This window comes from Erinaceus europaeus, chromosome 10 (genome assembly GCF_950295315.1).
Source record: "Erinaceus europaeus chromosome 10, mEriEur2.1, whole genome shotgun sequence".
Taxonomy (NCBI): domain Eukaryota; kingdom Metazoa; phylum Chordata; class Mammalia; order Eulipotyphla; family Erinaceidae; genus Erinaceus; species Erinaceus europaeus.
The window spans coordinates 55,112,552-55,137,139 of NC_080171.1; the positions used below are offsets into that span (position 1 = coordinate 55,112,552).

The 24,588-nt window shown below is 37.5% G+C and overlaps 1 protein-coding gene across 3 annotated transcripts in view; it reads right to left on the reverse strand.

Moving 5' to 3' along the window:
• Nucleotides 1-514: 514 nt before the first annotated feature.
• MLLT3 (MLLT3 super elongation complex subunit) overlaps nt 515-24,588 on the reverse strand; it is a 334,490-nt gene continuing 310,416 nt past the window's right edge. For all 3 annotated transcript variants that reach the window (XM_007535666.2, XM_060199632.1, XM_060199633.1), the window contains 6 exons: nt 23,295-23,370; nt 21,354-21,483; nt 17,145-17,244; nt 10,504-10,575; nt 9,398-9,469; nt 515-1,526 (listed from right to left, as the gene is read on the reverse strand). In XM_007535666.2, coding sequence (XP_007535728.1) covers nt 1,395-1,526; nt 9,398-9,469; nt 10,504-10,575; nt 17,145-17,244; nt 21,354-21,483; nt 23,295-23,370 — 582 coding nt within the window. In that variant the 3' untranslated portion in view covers nt 515-1,394. The remainder of the gene's footprint in view (nt 1,527-9,397; nt 9,470-10,503; nt 10,576-17,144; nt 17,245-21,353; nt 21,484-23,294; nt 23,371-24,588) is intronic.

A 24,588-nucleotide genomic window follows, 5' to 3' on the forward strand; every position in this document is an offset into this window, starting at 1 on the left:
TTGCAATTTGATTTCTCCATGTATGGAGAAAATGAAATAATGACACCAAAAGTATGTTGGTCTCTCTCTCTTTTTCTTTTTGCTTTCCTTTGAATGCTGCAAGAGAGATTGCTAGCTTCAAAGCAGGGTATACCAAGAACAAAAATACCCCTCCCCCCCCAACTCCAATCACTATTTTCATCAGTACAAGAAATCCTTCTGGAGATGTAAGTGGCCAAACAGGTATCGAACCACTGAATCTACAAGTTAATACATAATTTGTTATGGCAAAATAGTCAAGAATTTTCCCACAAAGAAATATTTTAATTTTTCCAATATAAAAAAGTCAAAAAGGATCATATGTGAACAAACAAAAATCTCTCATTCCAGGTTTTATAGTAAATATGAGTAAGACACTGGCAGCTGAATAAAGCTAAAACTCTTACTAATAAATAGACCCAAATTAATAATTTCTACAACATTTTCGTAGAAAACAGACCAGAATGCCTTTTTAAAAAACGATGATTCTGTGGAATGCCTTTACTTCTGTGTTTATCTAGTAACAGGAAAACAGACACAAGAATGTTGATAACAGCTCAACAATATTGGATGCAGGACGTTTACAGGTACACTTTTGTTTTAAAGTCCTACAGGTTTATTGACTAAGGCTAGACAAATTCATATGATCCTATTTGGTGCATTTTTCTATCATGGTCCAAGATCATTATATGGATACAGCCAAGGACTGGGCCCCAACACAAAGAAGAAAATCAGGGTGGCTATTTGGTCCCCCCCCCATTTGATAATTTGTGTCCTGGAAGTGGAAAAACAAAAGGTGAAAAATACAGACTGCAACAAGTGGAAAAACTTGGAAAAAGTTGGTGGAGAGTGGCACGGTAGAGTAAGGTCACTGGGCTTGGGATGGCAAGGGCGCTGCATTGTAAGAGCATCCACGGGACCAAGTACTTCAAATGTCTTGTGGTGTCATTCCCTCAATGACTTTAGAATATCTGTATGCGATAATAAATAGATCAGTTATGTAATAAGGCAGTGTGTTGAATATGCATTTGTCCTGTGGACTGAACCACCACAGGAGAGAGATACATGATACCATACACATTCTTTAAGTTTTCTTGTGTTGTGTTTGTTTGTTTTCAAGGCTATCCAGGCTAACTCTTCTCAGGGATTTCCTTGGAGAGAAGAGTGGTCCACTGAGGCTGGTTTGTTTAACCTCTCCTTTATCAAGAGATGATGACTGGCTTTAAAGAAAAATAAAGCTGAAGGTTGTTTGATTTTTATTTTTTTCCCTTTTGGTTGCATCATTCTGAGTGTTTTCATATAAACAAACATAAAAAAAAAAATCACAACCAAAAAAAAAAAACCAATAGTTTTTGATGCATCCAGTTGTTGTATCCTCAGGATGTTCCAGATGTTTCCAGGTAACTCTGTAGTTTACGGACTGTGGTTTTGTCCAGCGAGCAAAGGTCAAAATCAAATGTTGTGTTTGTGATATGAAAGTGTCCAGTTTCTTCTATAAGGTTCACAATCTAGAAGAGTAAAGAAGAGGAAGTTTGAGTAACATGCAGTAGATATCAAAAGGCAGAGAGAAAGAGAGACAGAGACATGTAGGGTATTGAAGTATGAAGTTAAGTGATTAACAGTTTTATTTAGCAAGAAGGTCCTATACTATTATTGATACCAAATTATCTTGGCTAATTTTAAGTCAAAGGCATGTTAACTCTCAGATATAATCAATGATTATAAACCAATACTTGGCTTTCTCATGCATGCTTTCTACAGTGCTTTCAAGTCAACAGTCTAATCTACTGTAGAAGTACATTTTGCCTAAAATGTGGATATAGTATGGGATAATATTTCAAGACTCCATAAAAATTAGTTTTGTCCAAATGCAGAGTGATATACTTTATAGACATAAGGGCATTTCAGACTACAAATAAAAGTTTTTCTTTCTTAAAATATATACAAATGCACGATTATATACATTGGCTATTGTTATTATTAGAACCTACAAAGAAATGAGAAAAACCATCTATAATCCTTTGAGGATGATGGATAATCTCTAGAAAGAGACTCAGGAGTTTTCTGGAATGTTAAAATTATTTTTGCATTATATATGGGTACTAGTTACATAAACTGAACCTACTTTGTTAAAATTCATCTAGTTGTACATTTTTTTTTAGACTTCAACAAATAATGAACAAAAACATAATTATTGCTTTAAGTTGTATGCATCTGACTTCCTTAACATTTGTGTGTGCTGAGTACTATCTAGAAAAAGAAAAAATCTCTGTCTTACTGTTTGGTATAGTTACACCTCATTTTTTATTGTTTTGACTTTACGGAATATAGTAAACAAAAATGGTATCTGAATTTTAGGAAGATGCTTCTGAGGTTTCAACACTAAGAATGATGCTGGTTATTAGCCTGAGACTCTTTTATCATGCTACTTGTTTTTCCATTTCTATTTAACTAATAGTTTTATCAGAAATAAATGCTATGCCCAAGTAGTATGAGTCTAAAGTATACACGCTCTAGGTAAACTGGAATAGAGTGGAATTAATTTTTGTATCTTTGTAGGAGAAAAAGTAAAAAAATAACTTCCAGGCGAATGGAAAATTATTTTTTTTATCACACCGGAGGCTTCAAAGTCCCTAGTTCAATCCCCCACACCACCATAAGCCAGAGGTGAGCAGTGATCTGGTAAGATAATATTAATAATAATAGAAAAAGAAAAAAATATTTGTTCAAAAAAAGGTACTTGGCAAACTTCCACTTGTTTTTTTAATTGCCTCTGTTATTCCCTGTTACTTGATTCTAAGTCTTTAGTTTTCAACAGTCTTTAAAATAAGAATAATTTGAATTATTTAACCTATTATTTATTTAATGAAGTTTGAGATTACATAATTTCAGTTGAAAAAAGCAGAAAAGAAACTTTTGACCTTTTCTTCTTACAATTAGTTTTCTTTGAAAAAATTGTAAATTTGTGAACTATTCCCTATGGGTCAGTGCCTCTCAATAGAAAATGTGCTACCCATTACTGACGTATTTGACTTTCACAGATGCATAAAAGACACACTGAGTCTCAATACAATTAATTGTACAACTCCAGACTAAGCTATTATTGTCTTGTTCAACCCTGGAACTGTCTTTTACAGATAAACTATGGGTTTAATAATAAAAGCAAGTTACTCTCATTGCAAAACCACGACAGACATGGAATACTGCCTTCCTAATATCCATTTATCCTTTCTTTACTAACAGAGCTTGACTTGCTGAGAGTGGCAACATGCCAGGCTAGAACACTTGTCTTCCAGACGCTCTTGCATTACTTGGCAGATACTGCCGTGTACCCACTTATTTGCTAAAAGTCACTTGGCTTTCAGGGAGAAAAAAAATTTGCAAAGAGTATGGACAATGGGCATGTGCCTTTTTGCTCTTTGCCCCTGCTCCTGTTGGGGATGAAGATGCTACTATCTTCCCTTTACACAGATGAATGAATGCAAGCTGTGAAAGATGGCAGAGTAGTAGGAAGGCCAAAAGCCTTATGTTTCAGTGGCATCTTTCAAGTCTCCACATTGACCATGGATTATTTATCTCCAGGCCTTATGGTAAATGGGGAGAGAGGGAGCTACTCTCTTAAACCATTGACCCTAAACTTTATTGCATGCATCACTGGGAGTGCTGAACCCAATTATGGTTAAAGAGCTGCATTCAAGAAAGAATGAATCAAGTGAGATTTTATTAGTAACACTAAAAACTCTAAAATGGACTCATTTATCTTATTAGTTAATAGTTATATATTTTTGGATAAGTCACCTCCATGCATCTACATACATATAGATACAGAGTTACCTCTATATACACAAATATTTCAAGACAATCAAGTAGTGTATATTTAATCTTGATAGTATATAAAGAGGACCTTCCAAAAAGAAAAATTGCTGCATTTTGTAGAAATACTGTAGACTAGTAGAAACATAAATTTTAACTCAGATACAAATATACATGTTATTTATTCAATGGAGGCAAATAATAATTATTCTTAACAAACTAGCCAGCAGGCTAAGTGACAAAGTATTCAGAATACAGAATTCAGAATACAGAATACAGAATTCCTGATTCCTGACTACTCACTGTTTGAATGGCATTGAACAGAATGTTATAACCTCTGAGCCAAAGTTTCCTCAACTATAAAATGGGGCTAATGGGGGGTCAGGCAGTAGCACAGCGGGTTAAGTGCACATGGTGTGAAGCTCAAGGACCAGTATAAGTACCCCATTTCGAGCCCTGGCTCCCCCACTGCAGGGGAGTCACTTCACAGGCGGTGAAGCAGGTCTGCAGTTGTCTCTCTTTCTCTCCTTCTCTGTCTTCCCCTCCTCTCTCCATTTCTCTCTGTCCTATCCAACAACAATGACATCAACAACAATAATAACTACAACAATAAAACAACAAGGGCAACGAAAGGGAAAATAAATAATAATAATAAAATTTTTTAAATGGAGATAATGACACCTGTTTTTCTATCATACGGGATGGTACAAAGGATATATAGTACCTGAAAAATCTTTCTAAGCTGTGAACTGCTGCACAAATCAGGGAAATGTGACGATGACTGCCATATAAATAAATTTTACATAAGCTATCTAGCAGTAAATTTTACATTAGCTATCTATTCAGTACATATATTATTAGACTCAGTGCATTTTCCATCTCCTCTCACTATTAGCCATTTCATTAGCATGAAAATAAATGAAGTAGGGGAAAACATCAGGAGCTAAAATTCAGGAAAAGTCTTATTGATGTTTTCTAAAAATAATTTTTATAATAAAATATTGCAGGGGAAGGAAAGAGAAAACGGTACATGAAAAAAAAGTGATGAGTGACAAATTAACATCACGATGTAAGGGTTAGAGAAGTACAGTCCTATATTTTTCCCTTTGGGATTAGCAAGGATGTCATGGGTTGGACTCAAGACCTTTTGCATGCCTCATATGAAGCAGGTGCTCTATTCCTGAACTACCACTGAGCCGTAGCTCCCACTACATATTCTCTCATTCTCTTTTTTCCTCTCCTCTCCTCCCCTTCTTTCACCTCCCCTCCCCTCCCTTCCCGTCCCTTTGGCCTCTAGGGTTATCACTGGGGCACCATGCCAGCACTACAAATCCACTGCTCCTGGCAGCCATTGTTTTCATTTTTTGTATAGGACAGAGAGAAATTGAGAGGGAAGGGGAAGATAGAGAGGAAGAAAGAAAGATATAGACCTGCTTTACCACTGGTGAAGTGGCCCCCCCACTCCTCACCATAGGTGGGGAGTGGGGCTTGAACTGGGATCCTTGTATGTGTCCTTATGTTCTCTTTAAAATGACAGGTAATGTACCTTTTAAAGAAAACAGCTTTCTGTGACTCAATATGGTTGCTGCTCACTGATTACTTAAAAATCATTAGGAAAAAGAGAAGTAAAAATACCTTCTAGAAGAATCTATTTTAAAGCAGATAAACACATCTGCCTATCAAGAACTTCAGTCTAGTCACCTGACATGCATTGTAATAGCCTGTAGTTATCTACTGCTTCAGTCAAAGTATTACTATCTCTTCCACAATCAGCATATCCCACCTTGCCCGAAGCCAGGAACACACAAAGACATGTAGGGGATCTGATCAATCCAGCTAAATGAGCTCCACAGTTTTATGGGAACCTATAAAAACACATCAAGGTAGATGTAGAGGCAGCCTGAAAGCCCCATTACTAGCAGCAGTTGGGACATGCATGACTATTTGCCAAAGGGAGCGACATTAATGATTTGAATTATCGAAGCATGTGTCCATGTCCAATCAAGTAACGGAGAATAAATAAATATATAAATATATAGATACAAAACAAATGATTCCTTTTCAGGGGATGCTGACCACTGGAACATCAGATACATAGCAGCATCGTGTGTTGTTCTGATGACCCAAGCCACAAGGTTCAAAAATATCCTGCTAGTTGCCAAAGGATGCTACTTTGCCTTTCAGTAGAAATCCCCTGCTCTGCTGATGCATTTTGGTTCAACCTGATGCTATAACCCTGTATCACACTGCAATAATAAATGTCTTTCCAAAATAATAGTAATAATGATAGAGCAATTGCAGGTCAGGGCACAAGGCATGTACAAGGAATAGAAAAGAAAATCAATGAACGATGCTTCATTCATTCCTGCTTGTGAAAACATCTGTGCTGATTTCCTGCCATGTCAGCCTTTTAGGGGGGTATCATGCAGGCTTAAATTTTTTTAAAAAACAAGATTAAGATTTGCTTGTTAAATCTATAGTTCCTGGGGTGGCAAGACAGCTCACCTGGGAGAGTGCCTGCTTTGTCATAACGTGTCACCCAGATTCAAGCCCAGCTCCCACTATATTGAGGGAAGCTTAAGTGCTGTGTCTTCTTCCCCCCCTCCTTCTTCCTTCCCCCCCCCTTTCCTCCCTCCCTCATTGAAAAAGTCATCCTGGGGCAGAAAAGCACCAAAAAGTATAATAAAGTATAATAGCTTTTTTTTTTTTTACTTTTTTAAAATTTATTTTATTTTATTTATTCCCTTTTGTTGCCCTTGCTGTTTTATTGTTGTAGTTATTATTGTTGTTGTTGTCGTTGTTGGATAGGACAGAGAGAAATGGAGAAAGGAGGGGAAGACAGAGAGGAGGAGAGAAAGATAGACACCTGCAGACCTGCTTCACCGCCTGTGAAGCGACGCCCCTGCAGGTAGGGAGCCGGGGCTCGAACCGGGATCCTTATGCCGATCCTTGTGCTTTGCGCCACCTGCGCTTAACCCGCTGCGCTACAGCCCGACTCCCAGTATAATAGCTTTTATCTAAATTGCTAAACTGTTTTTTAAGGAAGACCTGGTTTCCCTCATAGTTTTTTTTTTTTTTTTTTTTTGTCCTAGGTAGGATGCAAAATCAGACTCAGAGCTGGATTTCTGGGTGGTTAAATCTCCCTTTCCAAATAAATGTGGGGCACATAGTTTTAAAAAGAATCAAACTCCGGGTTGGGTGGTAGCCTAGTGGGTTAAGTGCATGTGGCATGAAGCACAAGAACTGTATAAGGATCCCGGTTCAAGCTCCCAGCTCCCCACCTGCAGGGGGCTTCACTTCACAAGCAGTGAAGCATTTTTGCAGGTGTCTGTCTTTCTCTCCCCCTCTGTCTTCCCCTCCTCTCTCAATTTCTCTCTGTCCTATCCAACAATAACAGCAGCAATAACAACAAAGAGTAACAAAGGCAACAAAAATGGGGAAAAAAATGGCCTCCAGGAGCAGTGCAGGCACTGAGTCCCAGTGATAACAATGGTGGCAAAAACAAACAAACAAACAAAAAAAACCCAAAACTTTAATATATGTAATCAAATTATTAGTCCTAGCTACTGGTATTTCTAGGTTTGACTGTGTCCAGAACTACGTATTTTCACACTGTGGAAAAGGAATTTAAGAATAGAGGGTCTCTTAATCCAATGCTTTCAGTTTGTTAAACTGACGCCAGCACCATGCACTCCTAGAGGAAAAAGAAGATATTAACTACTTTTTGTAAAGCAAATAAAATTGTTAGATCAGATTTTTTGACTTGATATATTTAATAGGAAGGACCTACGGTGTAGCCCCGGATTCATTGGGAATTCTGCCTCAGATGTTTTGGGTCTTAGACTTAGTAGAATGTATTTCACAAAATGAGCAGCTCTAAAGGTGAATAGCATTGGTCCTCAACAGTGCAATGCTTTACAGTAGGAATTAATTAAGCAGTAAACCGTGACAGGACATGCATCATGGTATCATAATCACAAGCCTCAGCTGCATTACAAGGCAAAAGGCCAAAGACTGAGAGCTTTCAACCAGCCTGAGAATGCAATTAGGGTGAAAGACTGTGAGCCCTGGAGTGCCTTTATGCCAGGTTAAAAATTCATAGATATCACTCTCTCCCTCTAGAACACTAAAATAATCTACTTCAACGGAATTCTCAGTTAGTCACCTTCTCTCACAGTTCTTTCAAAGGTGAAAATAAAGGACAATGTGAAATTGTGAATGCAAATGACACCCAAGGTAAGACCCTGTGTAGAGGGGGTCTAGTGTCCTTGACTCTTTGGCTGGGCTTTCTTTGTGAAAGTAGACTAACCTTCCCCAAACATGTTTCTCTCCCCTGTGTGATTCACTATTTGGACAATAGCTTTATTGGTCAAATGCTCCATGGTGGTTCAGAGGCAGGTCTTTGGAAGGGTAGAGAAATCAAATTAATAGATTTACTGTCATTGTTAGCCTCAAATAACTGGTAAACCATAGACTGAACAGTTTTTTCAGTTTTACAGAAGAAAACTAAAAAAAAAAAAACAAAAAAAAAAAACAGTGATAAAGTGCTAGGCTATATGTTAGAGGAAGACACTTGAATCTCATTTCCACCACCTATTATTCTGATAGGAATGCAAGAAATGCAACTTGTCCCCAGCTAAGAGTCATAGATCTGTGGCTTGTTGTTCAAATATGGAATTCTTCAAGGGTTAAAAAGCTTATCAAGCTAATCAGGAAACTTGGCAATTTTTAGAGTGAGTATTTATAGATACAAGCAAAAATGTACACAGACTATAACTGTGACCATCAGCCATTAAACATTAAAAGATATAACCCACACACAGCTGGAGTTGATTAAGCACTAACTCCAAGTCATTTGAAAGCAGAAAAACAAAAACAAAACGGTGAAATAATTTACAAACCCATCCTGGAATTTAGAACACAAAGTTCTTTTGGGGGTGTTAAAGAAATATTGCCTTATCAATAGCCACTATTAATGTAATGGACACCCAAACTGTAACTATATGAAAACTAAAAGCTAGCCCTACCTACTCAAAACATCCAATTGTACTACTAGAAGTTTTGCTGCTTTGTAAGTATGCCACAACTGAGTTCACAATAATAGAATGTATGTTGTACATGATGAGAGAAATGAGGTATTTTTTTTTCCTGAGAAAAGCACTGGCAAGGGTTACTAAATTCAATCACATATGTTTACAACACTTGACTGAAATTCTTATCACTGTTTTCCCATGAAACCAAAAGCCTCTCCTCAAAGGCTTCTGCATTCCTATATCCCCTCCCTCAGCCCACATTACAGTATCAGCTGGCTGAGGGAATCAGTACATTCCAAAACCAGTTTTCATTGTCATTAGCACTAGGGCAAGGAGATCATCCCTGCAAAGTTCTGAAGCAGACTTTCAGGTACCCTCAGAAATATTCACTCTCCCCCAATACTTCTCCAAGTGGCAGCTGCCCAGGTCTGACAGCATGGGAGCTGGTGTGGTCTTCAGATGCCATCTTACTACCCCAGGTCAAACTAGACATTAAGACTTCTGGAAACGGTTAGTTAAGAAACTTTCCTCACCTGCTGCAGAATGTGTCTTTCTCTTAGCGTCATTAACCTTCTGTGAAGCTCTACCAGCTCATCTAGGTATGCCTGAAAGAGAAGAGTATCCCCCCCCCCAATAAAAGAACAAATAAACAAGAACATAAAAGACACCACTGGAAGTTTACCTTTCATCTCCTCTACCCCAGACTGTGAGGACTCAGTGCCAAAGGTTTAGCAGACCAAGTATATCTTGGCAATTTTGCCACTAGCAGATAGCTTTCTTCTAAAGGGCAAGTCCTGCACTTATTTTCTCAGTAAGATTCAAGTGAGTCAATTTATCCTCTCCAAAGAGTGCCTCCACAGGGAGAAGGAGAGCTCATCAGTGAACTGTGAGTTTAAACATGTTATCACAGGTTACTTGTTTTTATTTTCTCAATCACAGAAGTTATTTAAGGAAAATAAAAAACATCTGTTTGAACATAGAAGTCTCAACACACAATACCAACTAAGTCAGGGCAAATGATTTTTAAAGAAAATATCTTCCTGGTCACAGCTGCCAATGCTAGAAAACAGCAAGTGACAGAACAAAAGAATGTCTAGAGAAATCAGCATCTACTTCATTAAGCTCTCTCCTGAAAAAGCAGAGATACTTCTCTGTCCATATGCCCGGACTCATGCGTCTTTTTCTAGCATAACTGCACGGATGCTCCTCGTGCCATTTGCAATGAAGGCAAAGGAAAGATTTGTGAAACATGAGCTAGTCTTGGCCCGACCATACAAAACACATTAGGATCCTGCCTGATCTGGGTAACTAACCCTAAAAGGTCTTGCGAGTCAATTTCAGGTTTATGATGCACAGTTGGGGAAAACACACTTTACTAGGGTCAGATGGCCTATTCACTGAGGTCTACCACTTAGCTGTAGTCACAATTCTCTTACCTCCCAACTCAATGTGCCTGAAACTCCTTGGCAATGCAGCCATCATTACAAATGGGAGTTGAGAAAGACTATTTAGAAAACAAACTACCAAGCAATGGAAAAAAAGGACTCATCATCTGGGAATCCTAGATGCTTCTGAGGAAAATGAAAGGAGAATCAGCAAGAATGAGAAAGAGAAACATAAACAAATGCTGGAAACCTACCTTGTCACATTCACCATTCTTTATTTGTTTATCTGATTTGCTTTGCTTTATTGGACTTTTCACTTCGAGAATCTAGGGATTAAGGAGAACACTGTTAAATTTGATTTCAAGCACTTCTTAGTTAACCATTGACTTAAAGGCACATATGAGTGAAATGCTATGCAATAATAACAAAATTTACCAAATAACATTTCTCTTCCAGCCTTTTTCTTAATGAACTTATTTTTTCTTGAAAAACAAATGACTTGTTATTTGAAATGCTGGGTCAGAGGCAATAGAAATTAAGGGTGGAGGGAAGCTTGATGATAAGGAAATTGATTTAACTTTCTGAGGTTACTTCTCTTTCATGACAACATTCACACACAGAGTGAGAGAAGAGTCCCCTCTGGGCAAGACCTTTTCTTATTCATTCTGGTGTTTTGACATGACTACCAGTGCTTGGTATACTACAGATGGTAAAGCAAAGACCGACATGCCTTTTTTTTAGTACCTGACTTTTAGATTCTAAAAGTTATTCATATACACTAAATTGATGCGGTACTGTAAATGGAGATGGTTATCAATTACTCTGGCTGGCTCCAAACTTGGAATTTGCCAGCTCACAAAAGAAAGGACTACCTCCAGGATTCCAAGAAATGATTATTTACTCATAATAGAAATAACAAATTACTTCCCCTTTATCTGGACCAACTACAGGTTAGACTATGAATAGTCGTTTAGAAGTTTCAGCAGGAGTGGGGGGAGTTATGTTTCTAATTTACAAATAGGAGAAACAAATATTTACTGAAAAACAGTTAATCTGTTAGAATCCTTAAAATTAAGTACTGTGAGGGAAAATACTTTGAAATGTCTCTTGCTTAAAATGGCTGAGAACCTTAGAAATTACTGATGTGTGTTTAATAACGTGTATAGACATTAAAAAGCAAAGTAACTTTTCTTTTTCAGTACAACCTCATTACCAAGTGAATTATTATAGTCTGAAGCTATTATTAGGGAGACAAATGCCAAATAAAAGATTTATTAATAAAGCCTTATATTCCTATTGCTCTTTTCTTTACCTACTCTCTTTCACTTTCACTCTCTGTCCACTTTCTCTCTCTCACAGACACACACGTAACAGATCACAGTTCTATTCGTATTTAGTTCTATCACATTACAAAAATTAGTCCGTTATTAATTTAAAGTGGAAAGAGCACTGACTGGGCTCTGATACCTAAATCTAGGTCCTAGCCATAAAATTTAACAGTGGGGGCCGAGCAAAAATAAGATGAAATGAGAGTTATGAACAAGATCAATTGCAGATTTACATTTCACTATGGAATTCTATTTTACTAAAAATCATTGTCCTCACTGAGGATAGAACCATGACATTCTAGAAAATACTACTTCTAAAAGGGTATATATTTTTTCCTTTGGGTTTTTAACACTGCTTGGGTAAAAGTGAGCTTCTCACAGAGTCCTTCCTGAGAATTATCATCTTCATTTTTAATTTCTTTCAAATTATTTACATTTATTTATTTATTAATGATTTAATATCGATTTACAAAATTATCACAGGGCTATCATTCCATACCTTTCCCCACCAGCAGAGTTCTGTGTCCCCATTCCCCCTACTGGAAAACACATTAGTTCTCCCAAGATCACAGATATGGGTTGATTATTATTTCTATAACTATTTATACTTATATATTTGCTCATTTTTTTCCTATGGTCCTGCCTTCTCTTTCTTTCTTCCTTTTAAAAATTTTTTAATATTTATTTTCCCTTTTGTTGCCCTAGTTGTTTTATTGTTGTAGTTATTATTGTTGTCGTCATTGTTGGATAGGACAAAGAGAAATGGAGAGAGGAGGGAAAGACAGAGAGGGGGAGAGAAAGACAGACACCTGCAGACCTGCTTCACCGCTTGTGCAGCTACTCCCCTGCAGGTGAGGAGCCGGGGGCTTGAACCGAGATCCTTATGCCGGTCCTTATGCTTCTCGCCACATGAGCTTATCCCACTGCACTATGCTACACCCGACTCCCTCTTCCTTTTTTTTTTTTTTTAAACATAAAGTTAACAGCTGATCAGTTTGACTAGGCAAACTTAAAATACAATACTTTTCAGCAATGCGAGGAAATTACTTAATAGTGGAAGCACGGCAGTTTTCACATGTTCCACTGGAAAGGAAACCAAACTCTCCACACTAGAGTCAGAATTTCCTTCTTTCTATTGTTGTTGAAATGAGACCTCAAGGGAAAAAAAATTAATAAATAACTCAAGCTCAGAGACCTAGAAGTAAGTAGGTCAGTAGATGGCACTCCTCGCCAACTCAGATATGGGCCTGGCAAAGCAGAGACAATCTGCTGAGATTTTGGGGCAAGTGAAAAGAAAGTGTCTGCTGGCCTTGCACATTAGAATTAGAAAACTGAATTTTTGCTCCCACCCTCTCAGTCCCCTGACTCCCTGTACTCTCAGTGTGAAAGTGACTGGGAATTCTGTGTGTGCAATGGAATTGCTAACTACATTGAGAGCATTCTACCACCTTCTCTTCAAAGCAGAAAACAGCACGGGGATGCTTAAGTCCCACCCTACACATTCCATAAGTGCTACAGCACAGAAAGCCAAAATACATTGAAATCCTGGTTTCTTTCTTCTGAAGCAGCAGTGGCAGGAACAAAAGCTCCTGGTGTCAATGATCAGCTTCAAGTTACTGAGTGGCTGCCCAGAGAGGGCTCAGTTAATCTTCCTGCTTTGATCTCTCCCTACTTCCAAAATAAACAGCTTTGTCAAAACTTCACTCTGAGAGAGCTGAGCCATGCTGAAGACAATTGTTTTATTTATGATCATTTCTTATCTTAAGGAAATGCCAGAATATAAAGTATAGAACCTTGTCTTTCACAGCCTTATTTCAAACCAGTTTAACTGGATAGACTCTAATTTCACTCACCATGCCTTGCAGACTGATAGGTGATGTATGATATTCTGGGTATTAAGTTGGATCCAATGGATCACTTCCTTCTTTCAAGGTCACCATCTCTCACCCCACCCCTCCATACTTCAGTCAAAAAGGATCTGGTATTTTGGCTTTGTTTGAAATTGACATGAGGGTGGTTTGAAGTTAAAAACAAATGCAACAACAACAACAACAAAAACACCCTGGCTTTAAGGCACAGTACCCACGATTATTCTCTGTTAGGCTATACTGAGGGGGACATTCACTCAGACTGCACAGATATACCATTTATACACATGGTAGTCTCTGAAAATAGAACTCTTGATTAGTAGCACTTCTGTCCTTGATCTGAGGATATGGTTTGAATTTAAAAATTTCAAGATTATTATTTTTTTGACAACTCAATTTATTCAGCAGATGGATTTTCCACTGATGAGCCTTTTATGCTAATGTTCACTAGTAGCTCCAAATAATACTCAGGTTAATTACTTGCTTTGTTGATGTGTGGCTCTCTGCTCACTTTTTTTTCACCAGTAGTTAGAAAATGCTTGACTCAATTAACACTTTCCCTCTTCCCTAGTTCCTGAAAGATTTGACAATACATAATGAAAAACTCAGTTACTAGAGACTATGACCAAATTACACAGAGAGAGAACAGCCAAGGGGTATGGAAAAAAGAAACTGATTCTTAAAATTTTATGTTAGGTCTTCTCAGTATGTTTTCTGATACTCATATTCATTCTCCCCCCGCCCCCCAACATAAAACTAAAAACACAATGGGTGATGGCTCACATGCTACAATGTGCAAGGACCTCAGCTTAAGCTCTCACCTGCAAAGGGGAAGCTTCACTTATAGCAAAGTAGTGCTGCAGGTATCTCTCTTCCTCTCTTTCTCTCTCTATCTCCCCCTCTCCTCTTGATTTCTCTCTGTCTCTATCTAATACGTAAATAAATAAAATATAAAAAAAAAACCTAAAACATACTTCACTATGAAATTTAAGTGATTTTTAAAATTTGAATAAATTTTTAATATTTCACATCACTGGCATGGAGAGCCAAGATTAGTAACGTATTTTAGAAGTCCAGCTCATCTGGTCCAATGCACCACACCTGATTCAAGGGAGGTGATTTAAGGGATTACCGCACAAAATTAAAAAAAAAAACACTTTATTATACTCTTTCAGTTCTGAGACCTATCTACTACAGAAGTAAGCACTCAGTGCTGCATGCACAAATGTGGCACATGATTCCTACCTCAGATTATCCAAAATTGAAAACATGGTGCATGGAAAATGGCATATAACTGAGTATTCCCGACAGATGATTCACATATGTGAAGCTACATTTGTCCAGTAAAAATAAGCCAAGGAATCAGTAGTATGCTATTTAATCAAAGAAACTAATTTTTACCTTCTCCAGATCGATAATATTCATTTTTAATTTTGTTTTGCTCTGTTGATTAAAGACAAAACAAAAATACCGACCTACAACTCACTCTGAAGCTGGATCAGCCCAAGGCTGCTCATCCAGGAAGATATTTAGGGGAGGTTTGAAGGTTAAGACATGGGCCTGGCGAAACTGTATTTCTGTAGCAACAACAGTCTTAATCCTGACTGGGGAAGATGCTGAAAGAGATTAATTAGGAACACAAAAGCACACCCCTAACATCCTGAATTCCTGGTGCTGCCATGAAGCATCTTTCTGTTAACATATCATTCAAGGGAAGCAGAAAAAAAAAAATGGTTAAATAGGTTTAAATTGGAAATAAAAAAATGTCCATGGCCCAACTATGACTATTCTGTTAGTTTAGACTATTGTACAAACTTATAACAAACAAACAAACAAACAAACAAAAAAAGAGACAAACACCAAGTTACATAGCCCAGGCTTCTCCATTGTTTAACAATGATGATTACAATCTTAGCCTTTACTTTCCTCTGAAATGCTTGACTTGGGACAATTGGGAGGTAATGCCAGAGGTGAAACCTAGGCACAGCTGGCACTAGTTATGGAAAAATGCATGAACTACAGGGAATCAGGATAAAGAATACATATGTACTAACTCCTTAGACAGCCAGCCTGAAACATAGCTACATACAATGTGACTGGACTGGAATACATATGTCAAACACGAGAAACTATAACTGGACTATAACTGATTATGTAAAATACAGACATTAACAATGTAAGCTTTAAGCTGTAGATAAACTTTAAGAAAGGAGGAGCTTAGAAATTTAAGAGGCTTCTGCTTACACAAAATTGGAAAAGTCTTAATTATAAAATCACATTTCCTCAATATAACAAAGACAACACATTCAAGGGCAAGATCATTTGAAATTGTAGGATAACTGAAATGGAATTAATTTCAGAAAAGCACACTTCTAGGATGGTGAGATAGCTCACCTTGGAGCACAGCTGCCTTGTCATGCGTATGACCCACGTTTGAGTCTGACCCCTTCCCTCAGTTTTGGGAGACTCTGTAGCGCTATAATGACTCTCCCCTTTATCTGAAAAGCGCTACCAGTGACTGAATAGAGAACAGCCAAGGAGTATGGAAAAAGGCAACTGATTCTTACAATTTTATGTTAGGTCTTCTCAGTATGTTTCTTGATTTCTTTTATTTGAAAGTTGATATTTACATATTAATATGAATTAAGATTACTGTGAAGTCAGAGGGAATCTATCTAGATGAAGTGATACAACTTAAAACTCAACGTAAGTAAGATTTTATAGCAGCCATCAAATTATACTTTTAAAATAGTTCTTAGCTTTGGTGAGGTGCAATAGGTAAATTGTTGGACTCTTAAAGCATGATGTCTTGAGCTTTTATCCCTGGCATCACATGTGCCAGAGTGATGCACTATTTCTCTCTTCCCTTCCCATTTCCTCATAAATAAATGAATTTTATAAAATTAGTTAATTTTAGTATTTAAAATGTGGCGATTTTAGTTATTTGTTTAATGAAAGCTCCTCATCACAGTTTTCTAACGCCAATAGATCTTAGAAAAATATTCTAAATTGACTGTCAAATTAAGAAGCCATGTTTTAGCTTGATTTATAACAATCACAATGACCACTGTTTCTCTGTATTTTATTAACTGTTCTTTTCAACTCCAAGCACTGATCCTTTTTCCCCCTAGGTCAACAATAACAGAGCACCTATAATAATAAACATTATCAGTGATCAAGTGCCCAGACAGTATGTATGAACTTTGACTCATGTTCATCAAAAATACATTTCACATCCTTTTAATGGTTAGTGTGGTAGGTAGTAACATGTCAATCTATAGTTGAAAAACAAGGTTATGAAGTTAAAATTTTACTTTCTTACCAGTGAATTAAGAACCAAAATTTATAGTAAGCCCACAGATTAAATTTCTTCTAATTCATTAGTCGGAGTTACTTTATTATTATTTATATTATTTTTTAAAATATTTATATCATTATTTATGCATTTATTAAAATGCATAGAAACCAGAATAAGTGGGCAGTACTTTGTCACCACCTTTTCCTCTTTTTAATTTATGCAATGAAATATATTTCTCATAACAACAGAAAAAAATTCCCATTTACCCTGTGTTTATTTCCATATTTATTTGATATCAGGAGGGACTTTACTTTCAATTAAGGGGTAAAAAGCTTTGTGTGCTTTGTAAATGTCACATCTGGCCCTGCAGAATCTTAAAAAATGCAAGCCTAGCAATTTACCTGGTTGTTGTTGGTTTTTAATAAGGGTGGTGGGGGTTCATGATGTAAGGGTGAAGATGCAGAACTGCTTTCACTGTCACTGCCATCACTTAAGCTAACTCTGGAATGAAACAGAAAAGTCATTTGTGTCATTGGAAACAGATAAATCTTGAAATATCCATGGAAGCAGCAAATACAAGGAATTAAACACCAATCGATGAAAATTTTGTTTAGTTCATGCCACGGCTAACATATATTGGCACTTACTTTGTATCAGCAACACTGGGAGTGTTCTGCCTTTCTCATTTAATGAACCCTGCTGCACATAGGTGGAAACTGAAATTTATAGAGCCTGGCTTACTGGTCTCAAGTCCAACATGTAAAAATGGTGGTTCTGGAATTCAAACCCAAGCAATAGGACTCAAAATTGATGCTCAGACACTCTACTCTACTGGCTTCATTTATTCATTTGTCTCCCTATCCTCACACCCAATTCCAGCTCTATCCAACTACTATTATCATGCATATCACCAAGCTTATAGTAAATCAGTAAAAAATAGACCTTTTGCTACAAGTAAAAACAGAAAATTACACAAACTGGCTAAAAGGTAGGTTGCAGATGGAAGCAACTTCTTAAAAAAAAAAAGTTAATGATAACCCTGCATGACTGACAGATCAGAGTGACAGCTGAGGCTGGGAAATGTGAACTACCACTAATAAATTTCTACTATGCAATGATTTAAGGCTGTCCCTAGGTTTGAACATTGGTGGAAAATTCATTGAAAAAATTCTACAGGAACATAAATAAGCAGTGTGCTTGAGAGAAGCACTTAAAAATATACAAATATGGGGGTCGGGCGGTGGCGCAGTGGGTTAAGCGCATGTGGCGCAAAGCGCAGGAACCGGCGTAAGGATCCCGGTTCGAGCCCCCGGCTCCCCACCTGCAGGGGAGTCGCTTCACAGGCAGTGAAGCAGGTCTGCAGGTGTCTATCTTTCTCTCCCCTTCTCTGTCTTCCCCTCCTCTCTCCATTTCTCTCTGTCCTATCCAACAACGAATTGCGTCAACAAGGGCAATAATAATAACCACAACGAAGCTACAACAAGGGCAACAAAAGGGGGAAAAAAAAATGGCCTCCAGGAGCGGTGGATTCATGGTGCAGGCACTGAGCCCAGCAATAACCCTGGAGGAGGGAAAAAATAATTAAAAAAATATATATATACAAATATATATTTTAAACAACTAAATACAATAGAATCATACCTTTTATTTAAACAGAATTTTCTTTTAGTTAGACTAGGAGAGAATTCTTTTCTTTTTCCTACTCTGCAGGATACATATTCTCCTTCAAAATTCCCTCAGTTTTCTCCCTCTCTTTGGTTATATAGAACCAAATAAAATATTCTTCTCCAAAACAGAAAATGTCTTAGAAATCAAGATACTTTTCTTTCACTCTGAATAGGCAATCACATTTTAACTCTTTACCATATTCAGACAGACAAGGTACAGGATAGGAAAAGGATACACTGGGGTATCCTTTTAGTAAAAATTGATGGAACTTGTTTTTCTTAACTAAATTACGTTAATGAAGTGTTCAGTTGAAGCGCTGCTTTAAAATGCTTCTTGACTGAAGTGGAAGGATGAGTATTTAAACTGATTAAACAGTTGAGTCTTCACAAGTGCAATGAAGATCAAATGTTACACTGGGGCTGCTGTGCTCACAGCACATGTCAGGCAGGGCAAGAGGAGTGTCACCAACAATGTGCATCACATCAGACAATGCAAAAATGTGTATGATGTAACTCACACTAACTCAGGAGATAGGGTAGGAAGTGGGAGGGCAACAGTTAATTACAGAATATCTAGCTCTTCTAAATATATTACAATAACTTAAGAAATTCATTTAAACAGATTGTGTGTTTTTCTGTTTTAAAAAGATTTCTTTTCCTGAGAGGGTGGGGGAGAGAGACGGGAGCACTGCTCAGCCCTAGCATATGGTGGTGCTGGGGATTAAACCTGAAACTTCTGTGTTCTCAGGCATACAAATCTAGTGCACTACCACTATAAAATCTCCTTTGTCCAGTCATGTGCTTTTTTTTATCAGTTGTATTTAAGAGCAGTCAGGATTTTGTTCCTCACTTCCACGTTTCAGTTCATTGTTGAGACCTTTTTGCCCTACCAGTTTCCTTCTTGTCAGATTGACTTCTAAAGAGAGATATTATAAAGCCAAAGCCTATTGCTGTATATTTTCACCTATATAGAAGACATGCAAGCAGATGAGTTTGGGAGACAAGGTAGAGAAAATACTGAGTATGGCTAGGAGGAAGAATCATTAAGAGATGTGATAGGGCATAGATTCTAAGAAGCATCTGTTCAAAGAGCCCCAAGGAATTACCAATTAGGAAACATATAATCTATTCAGTTTAGGTTAAGATCACATTCTTTTTAGGAATTTTAGGGCTTTCAACACAATAATAGATAATAAGGAAAAACTTAATGTGATATATTATAAATGTAATTGGATTTTAAGTTCAAGTAGATTCATACTTTTTCTACTCAAAAACACATTAAAGTAAGCATGCCTATTTGTTTTCGTCATGATAAAGAAATAAAATCCTCAAGGTAGTTTCAACTTGACTATTAATTATAAGTGACATGAATTATCATCTTATAATGTGGAATTATGCCTTACAGCATTAAAGCTACTTAAGGAACCTAATTGTCTGTACACTTAAAAGGAATTTATTTTCTGGAAAACAAACACAGGTGATCTTAGCTTTAATTAGGTCACACATAATTCACTGGAGCCAATTACGTGTTTCTAACTACAAACAGCAAACACGTTTCTTCAAATTCTATAACTACCTACAGCAATGGGTCTACATAAACTCTTCAGATGAAAACATTTTATTTCAGTAGTCAGTTCTACCATCTTGTCATAAACTTTCAAGAACAAGGACTTCTTTTCTTTCTCTCTCCATTCCTTTCTTCCTTCCTTCCTTTCCTTCCTTCCTTCCTTCCTTCCTTCCTTCCTTCCTTCCTTCCTTCCTTCCTTCCTTCCTTCCTTCCTTCCTTCCTTCCTTCCTTCCTTCCTTCCTTCCTTCCTTCCTTCCTTCCTTCCTTTCTTTCTTTCTTTCTTTCTTTCTTTCTTTCTTTCTTTCTTACCAAAGCACTGCTCAGCTCTGGCTTACGGTGATGTGGGGGATTGAACCTGAGACTTGAGAGGCATGAAAGTCTCTTTGCAAAACCATCATGCTGGGAGTCGGGCTGTAGTGCAGTGGGTTAAGCGCAGGTGGCGCAAAGCACAAGGACCAGCATAAGGATCCCGGTTCGAACCCCGGCTCCCCACCTGCAGGGGAGTCGCTTCACAGGCGGTGAAGCAGGTCTGCAGGTGTCTATCTTTCTCTCCTCCTCTCTGTCTTTCCCTCCTCTCTCCATTTCTCTCTGTCCTATCCAACGAAGACAACAACAATAATAACTACAACAATAAAACAACAAGGGCAACAAAAGGGAATAAATAAAATAAATATTTAAAAAAAAAAAAACCATTATGCTATACCCCCACCCTCAAGAACAATGACTTCTGGGGGTCGGGCAGTGGCGCAGTGGGTTAAGCGCATGTGGCGCAAAGCGCAGGGACCGGCATAAGGATCCCGGTTCGAGCCCCTGGCTCCCCACCTGCAGGGGAGTAGCTTCACAGGTGGTGAAGCAGGTCTGCAGGTGTCTGCCTTTCTCTCCCCCTCTCTGTCTTCCCCTCCTCTCTCCATTTCTCTCTGTCCTATCCAACAATGAACATCAACAATGGCAATAATAATAATAACCACAATGAGGCTACAACAACAAGGGCAACAAAAAAGAGGGAAAAAATGGCCTCCAGGAGCAGTGGATTCATGGTGCAGGCATCGAGCCCAGCAATAACCCTGGAGGAAAAAAAAAAAAAAAGAACAAGGACTTCTAATGTGATATATTCCCCTACAAAATTTCTAGAAAGAGAAAAACAAACAAACAAAACTCTCATTTCTGAGAAAAAGGGATAATGGTCCCCTGCAGAGGCTGAGTACAAACATGCCAAAGCCGAAGTACACCCAACATCACATAAACATAGCCATTTACTACCATTGTTGTGTGTGTGTGTGCATGTGTATTTTACACCTCTGCAAGCAGACTATAGAGGGTCTAGTGAGAAGGTATGATTCCACTCCAGGGAATCTATTCCCTTCCAGTATACTTACCTGCGACTTCGGCTGCCTCCTCTATTTACAGGTCTCTCCATTTCAGAGTCATTATCATTATCCTCTGCTTCATCTGATTCTTCTTCATTATCATCAGAATGAAGATCCTTCATTATAGACCTTAAAGGACCTGAGTAATGACAGTGAATGATTACCAATCAAACAGTCTACTTCAAATATACCTAGCCAAATTAGATACAGGGTAATGCTCACCAGCACTGCAGACTGGTTAAAAATAGCCATTATCACATATGTCTAAACAATTTACAAAATGAATTTAATGATTTCTGGAATGCAACCTTTGCCAAAATACTAGTTTGGCATAACAGTCGCCCCCGCAAAAAAAAAAAAGTGAAAATTCCGCATTTTTTAAGAATTTTAGGCGATGGGACATGGTACTCTGTTGGACAGTATGGGATTGTACCCCTGTTATCTTACAATCTTGTTAATCATTATTAAATCACTAATAAAAAATTTTAAAAAGAATTTTATCTTCTGTATTTTCCTATTATATAAAACATTACATCTAAGAAGAAACAGCAAGATCTATTAGTAAATTGAATGTTTTGTTAAGCTAATCCATGCATTGAAAAGTTGAGACTGATAAATCACTGTGGTTGTTACTTGTTCTTAGCAATGCAGTCTTTGTGTGCTGGTTTTTGATCTATTAAGGTTTAGCTGTTCCTTTTATTTCAAGGTCAATTTCAGGTCACACAAGCATTTCAGTCAAGTTCAGATTATAAAGTATTTCAATTCCATGCTGTAAAGTCCTATCTCTGATCTCCATATTCGTTTTGGGCACAAGGTCTTGTTGTAACAATTTTATGCAGTCAATTTTCATTTTGCTTTTTAAGAAATTTCTGGCAAAGTACCAGCATGAATTTACATATATAAGACCATGCAATAAATCAGATGCTCAGAAGATTCAAGAGAATATCCATTATTAGATGGGAGAGGGGGGAAAAAAATCAAGTGTAACAAAGTTTATTCTAGAACTAGACAGGGGGGGGAAGCATATAGGGAAAGAAAACAAACTAGTGTGACTTATTTTCAATTTAAAAGCAGTGAAAACAAAATAGATTATAAAGGCAATCAAGAAAATAAGAGAGGCATTTTCATTCTGCACTAGGCAATTCCTAAAGTAAAATCTCTGAGTTGTCACTGAGTTCAAAAGTACTAGCCCCCTGTAATATCACAATCTACATAACTCAAATATCTCTACTTTTGGAGTGGGCTATATCTTTGGAAGCTAGTAGAACAAGAAATCTGAATAGGCAAAATGTTCAATGTATTTTATTTATTTATTTTTTTCTCAGAAGCATAGCTTTAGCTCAAATACACATTTTAATCCTTTTTGAAGTATTAGAAATTTATTGTGGTGAATGAACATGGGGATGAACATCAGAATGTTCAAACACAAATCATTCTTTGAAATGCTCACTTTTCATGTAAAAGAGAGCCCATATTTGAAGATTTATTTTTCATACACAAAAAGTAGCTAGCATAATGCTATTTAAATATATTTGAATTTGAGCGTTAAGATATCAAATTAATACTCTCTACAGAAAAATATTTATCTGTAGAAAATAAATAAAATGAAAAATGTCCAGAAGGGAGAGTAAAGACTCATTTATGCCAAAACCTCTTCAAGTCTAGCTTTTGCTATTGTATTTCCTCTGGGAACTCCTTGAAATGGGCTGTGTCTATAATCCTTTTGTAAAATGGGACTCTGATGGCAAGGACAGGAGAAAGGGAGATGTCTAGAGCCAGACCCCATATATCAGAACAATACTCAAGTGCATTCCTAAGGGAAATAAACACAACTGCATAAAAGCCAAGTTATCATTCAAATAATAAAACAGTAGAAAATAGGTCATAATTCAAATCATTAAGATGTTTTATGAGGAAGCGTCTCATAGTTTGCCTGGGAAATGTTAATACCTTGTTGCCTGGTCTGGGAGGGTGTGAAGCTGGAGCTGGAGCTAGAGCTGGAACTTGCAGGACTGGGTTGTTCAGACTTGAAAAAAAAAAGAAGCACTCATAAATTTCCAGATCACTAAAAATCTAAAACTGAGAACAATATTGTTGCTCAAAGACATTTCACTCAGCAGAAACAGTCCGATACTATTTAAGAAAAATGACAGCAACACTGCATTGTATTAAGAATATGTCTTTTTTGTTTTGTCCACCAAATTTCCAATAGGTGCAGAAATGAATATATAAAATCAAGGATGAATCGACAATGTCTTGGGTTTTATATGAGGAAAGAATCTGGTCTTGATTTGATTTTATGTTTACTGCTACCTAGATTGCTTTCTAAAAGATACCTTGATTACCCTTTCTTCAGTATTTGATTGACTCAGCTGGTTAAAACACAGTGGTAATGAGGCCAAGGTCATCAGTTCAATCACATTATGAACCAGTTAATTTCACTTTGGTCCAAGGCCATGACCCAACCCTAACCCCATTCATGTGCAGTTCACAAAGAGACCTGGCCAAGTCCCACATTTGAGTCAAGAGGAAATGTCACTATTTGAGAAAAACAAAACAGCCTTTTAATTCTATGGCCTATTAATAGCAGAGAGACAGCACTCCTCATACTTTAATACCCAGGACAGGTTCCATTCCTCCATTAACTGCCCTATACTATGTTCTCTTTAAAGAAAAATTATTATGGGGGCAGGGCAGTGGGTGGTGCACCCAGTTAAGTGCACATAGTACTAAGTGCCAGGGCCTGTGCAAGGACCTGGGTTAGATCCTCACTCCCCACCTGCAGGGGAGATGCTTCACAAGCGGTACAACAGGTCTGCAGGTGTCTTCCTTCTCAATTTCTCTCTATCCTATTGAATAAAATGGAAAAAAAGAAAGAGAAAAATGGCCACAGGGGTTGGTGGATTCATAGTGCTAGCAATGAACCCCCACGATAATGCTGGAGGCAAAAAAAGTACTATTGATTTCACATTGGTTAATAAAATTGCACAGTTTTAGGAATAGTTTCACACATATACTTGTGTGTATATATAAATCCTGTGCCTGTTCATCTTATGCCTCTCTCCAACTTCCCTTGTTCCAATTCCCTCTGATAACCAGCAATGTCTTCAGAGTCTAAGAGACAGTCTGGTTAGTATTTTTTTAAAAGTCTGATTTACTTATATATTCCATACATGATGAGAACTATGATGGTTATCCTTAGGGAGGTGGGAGGCACAGAACTTCGGTGGTGTGTGCTGTCTGG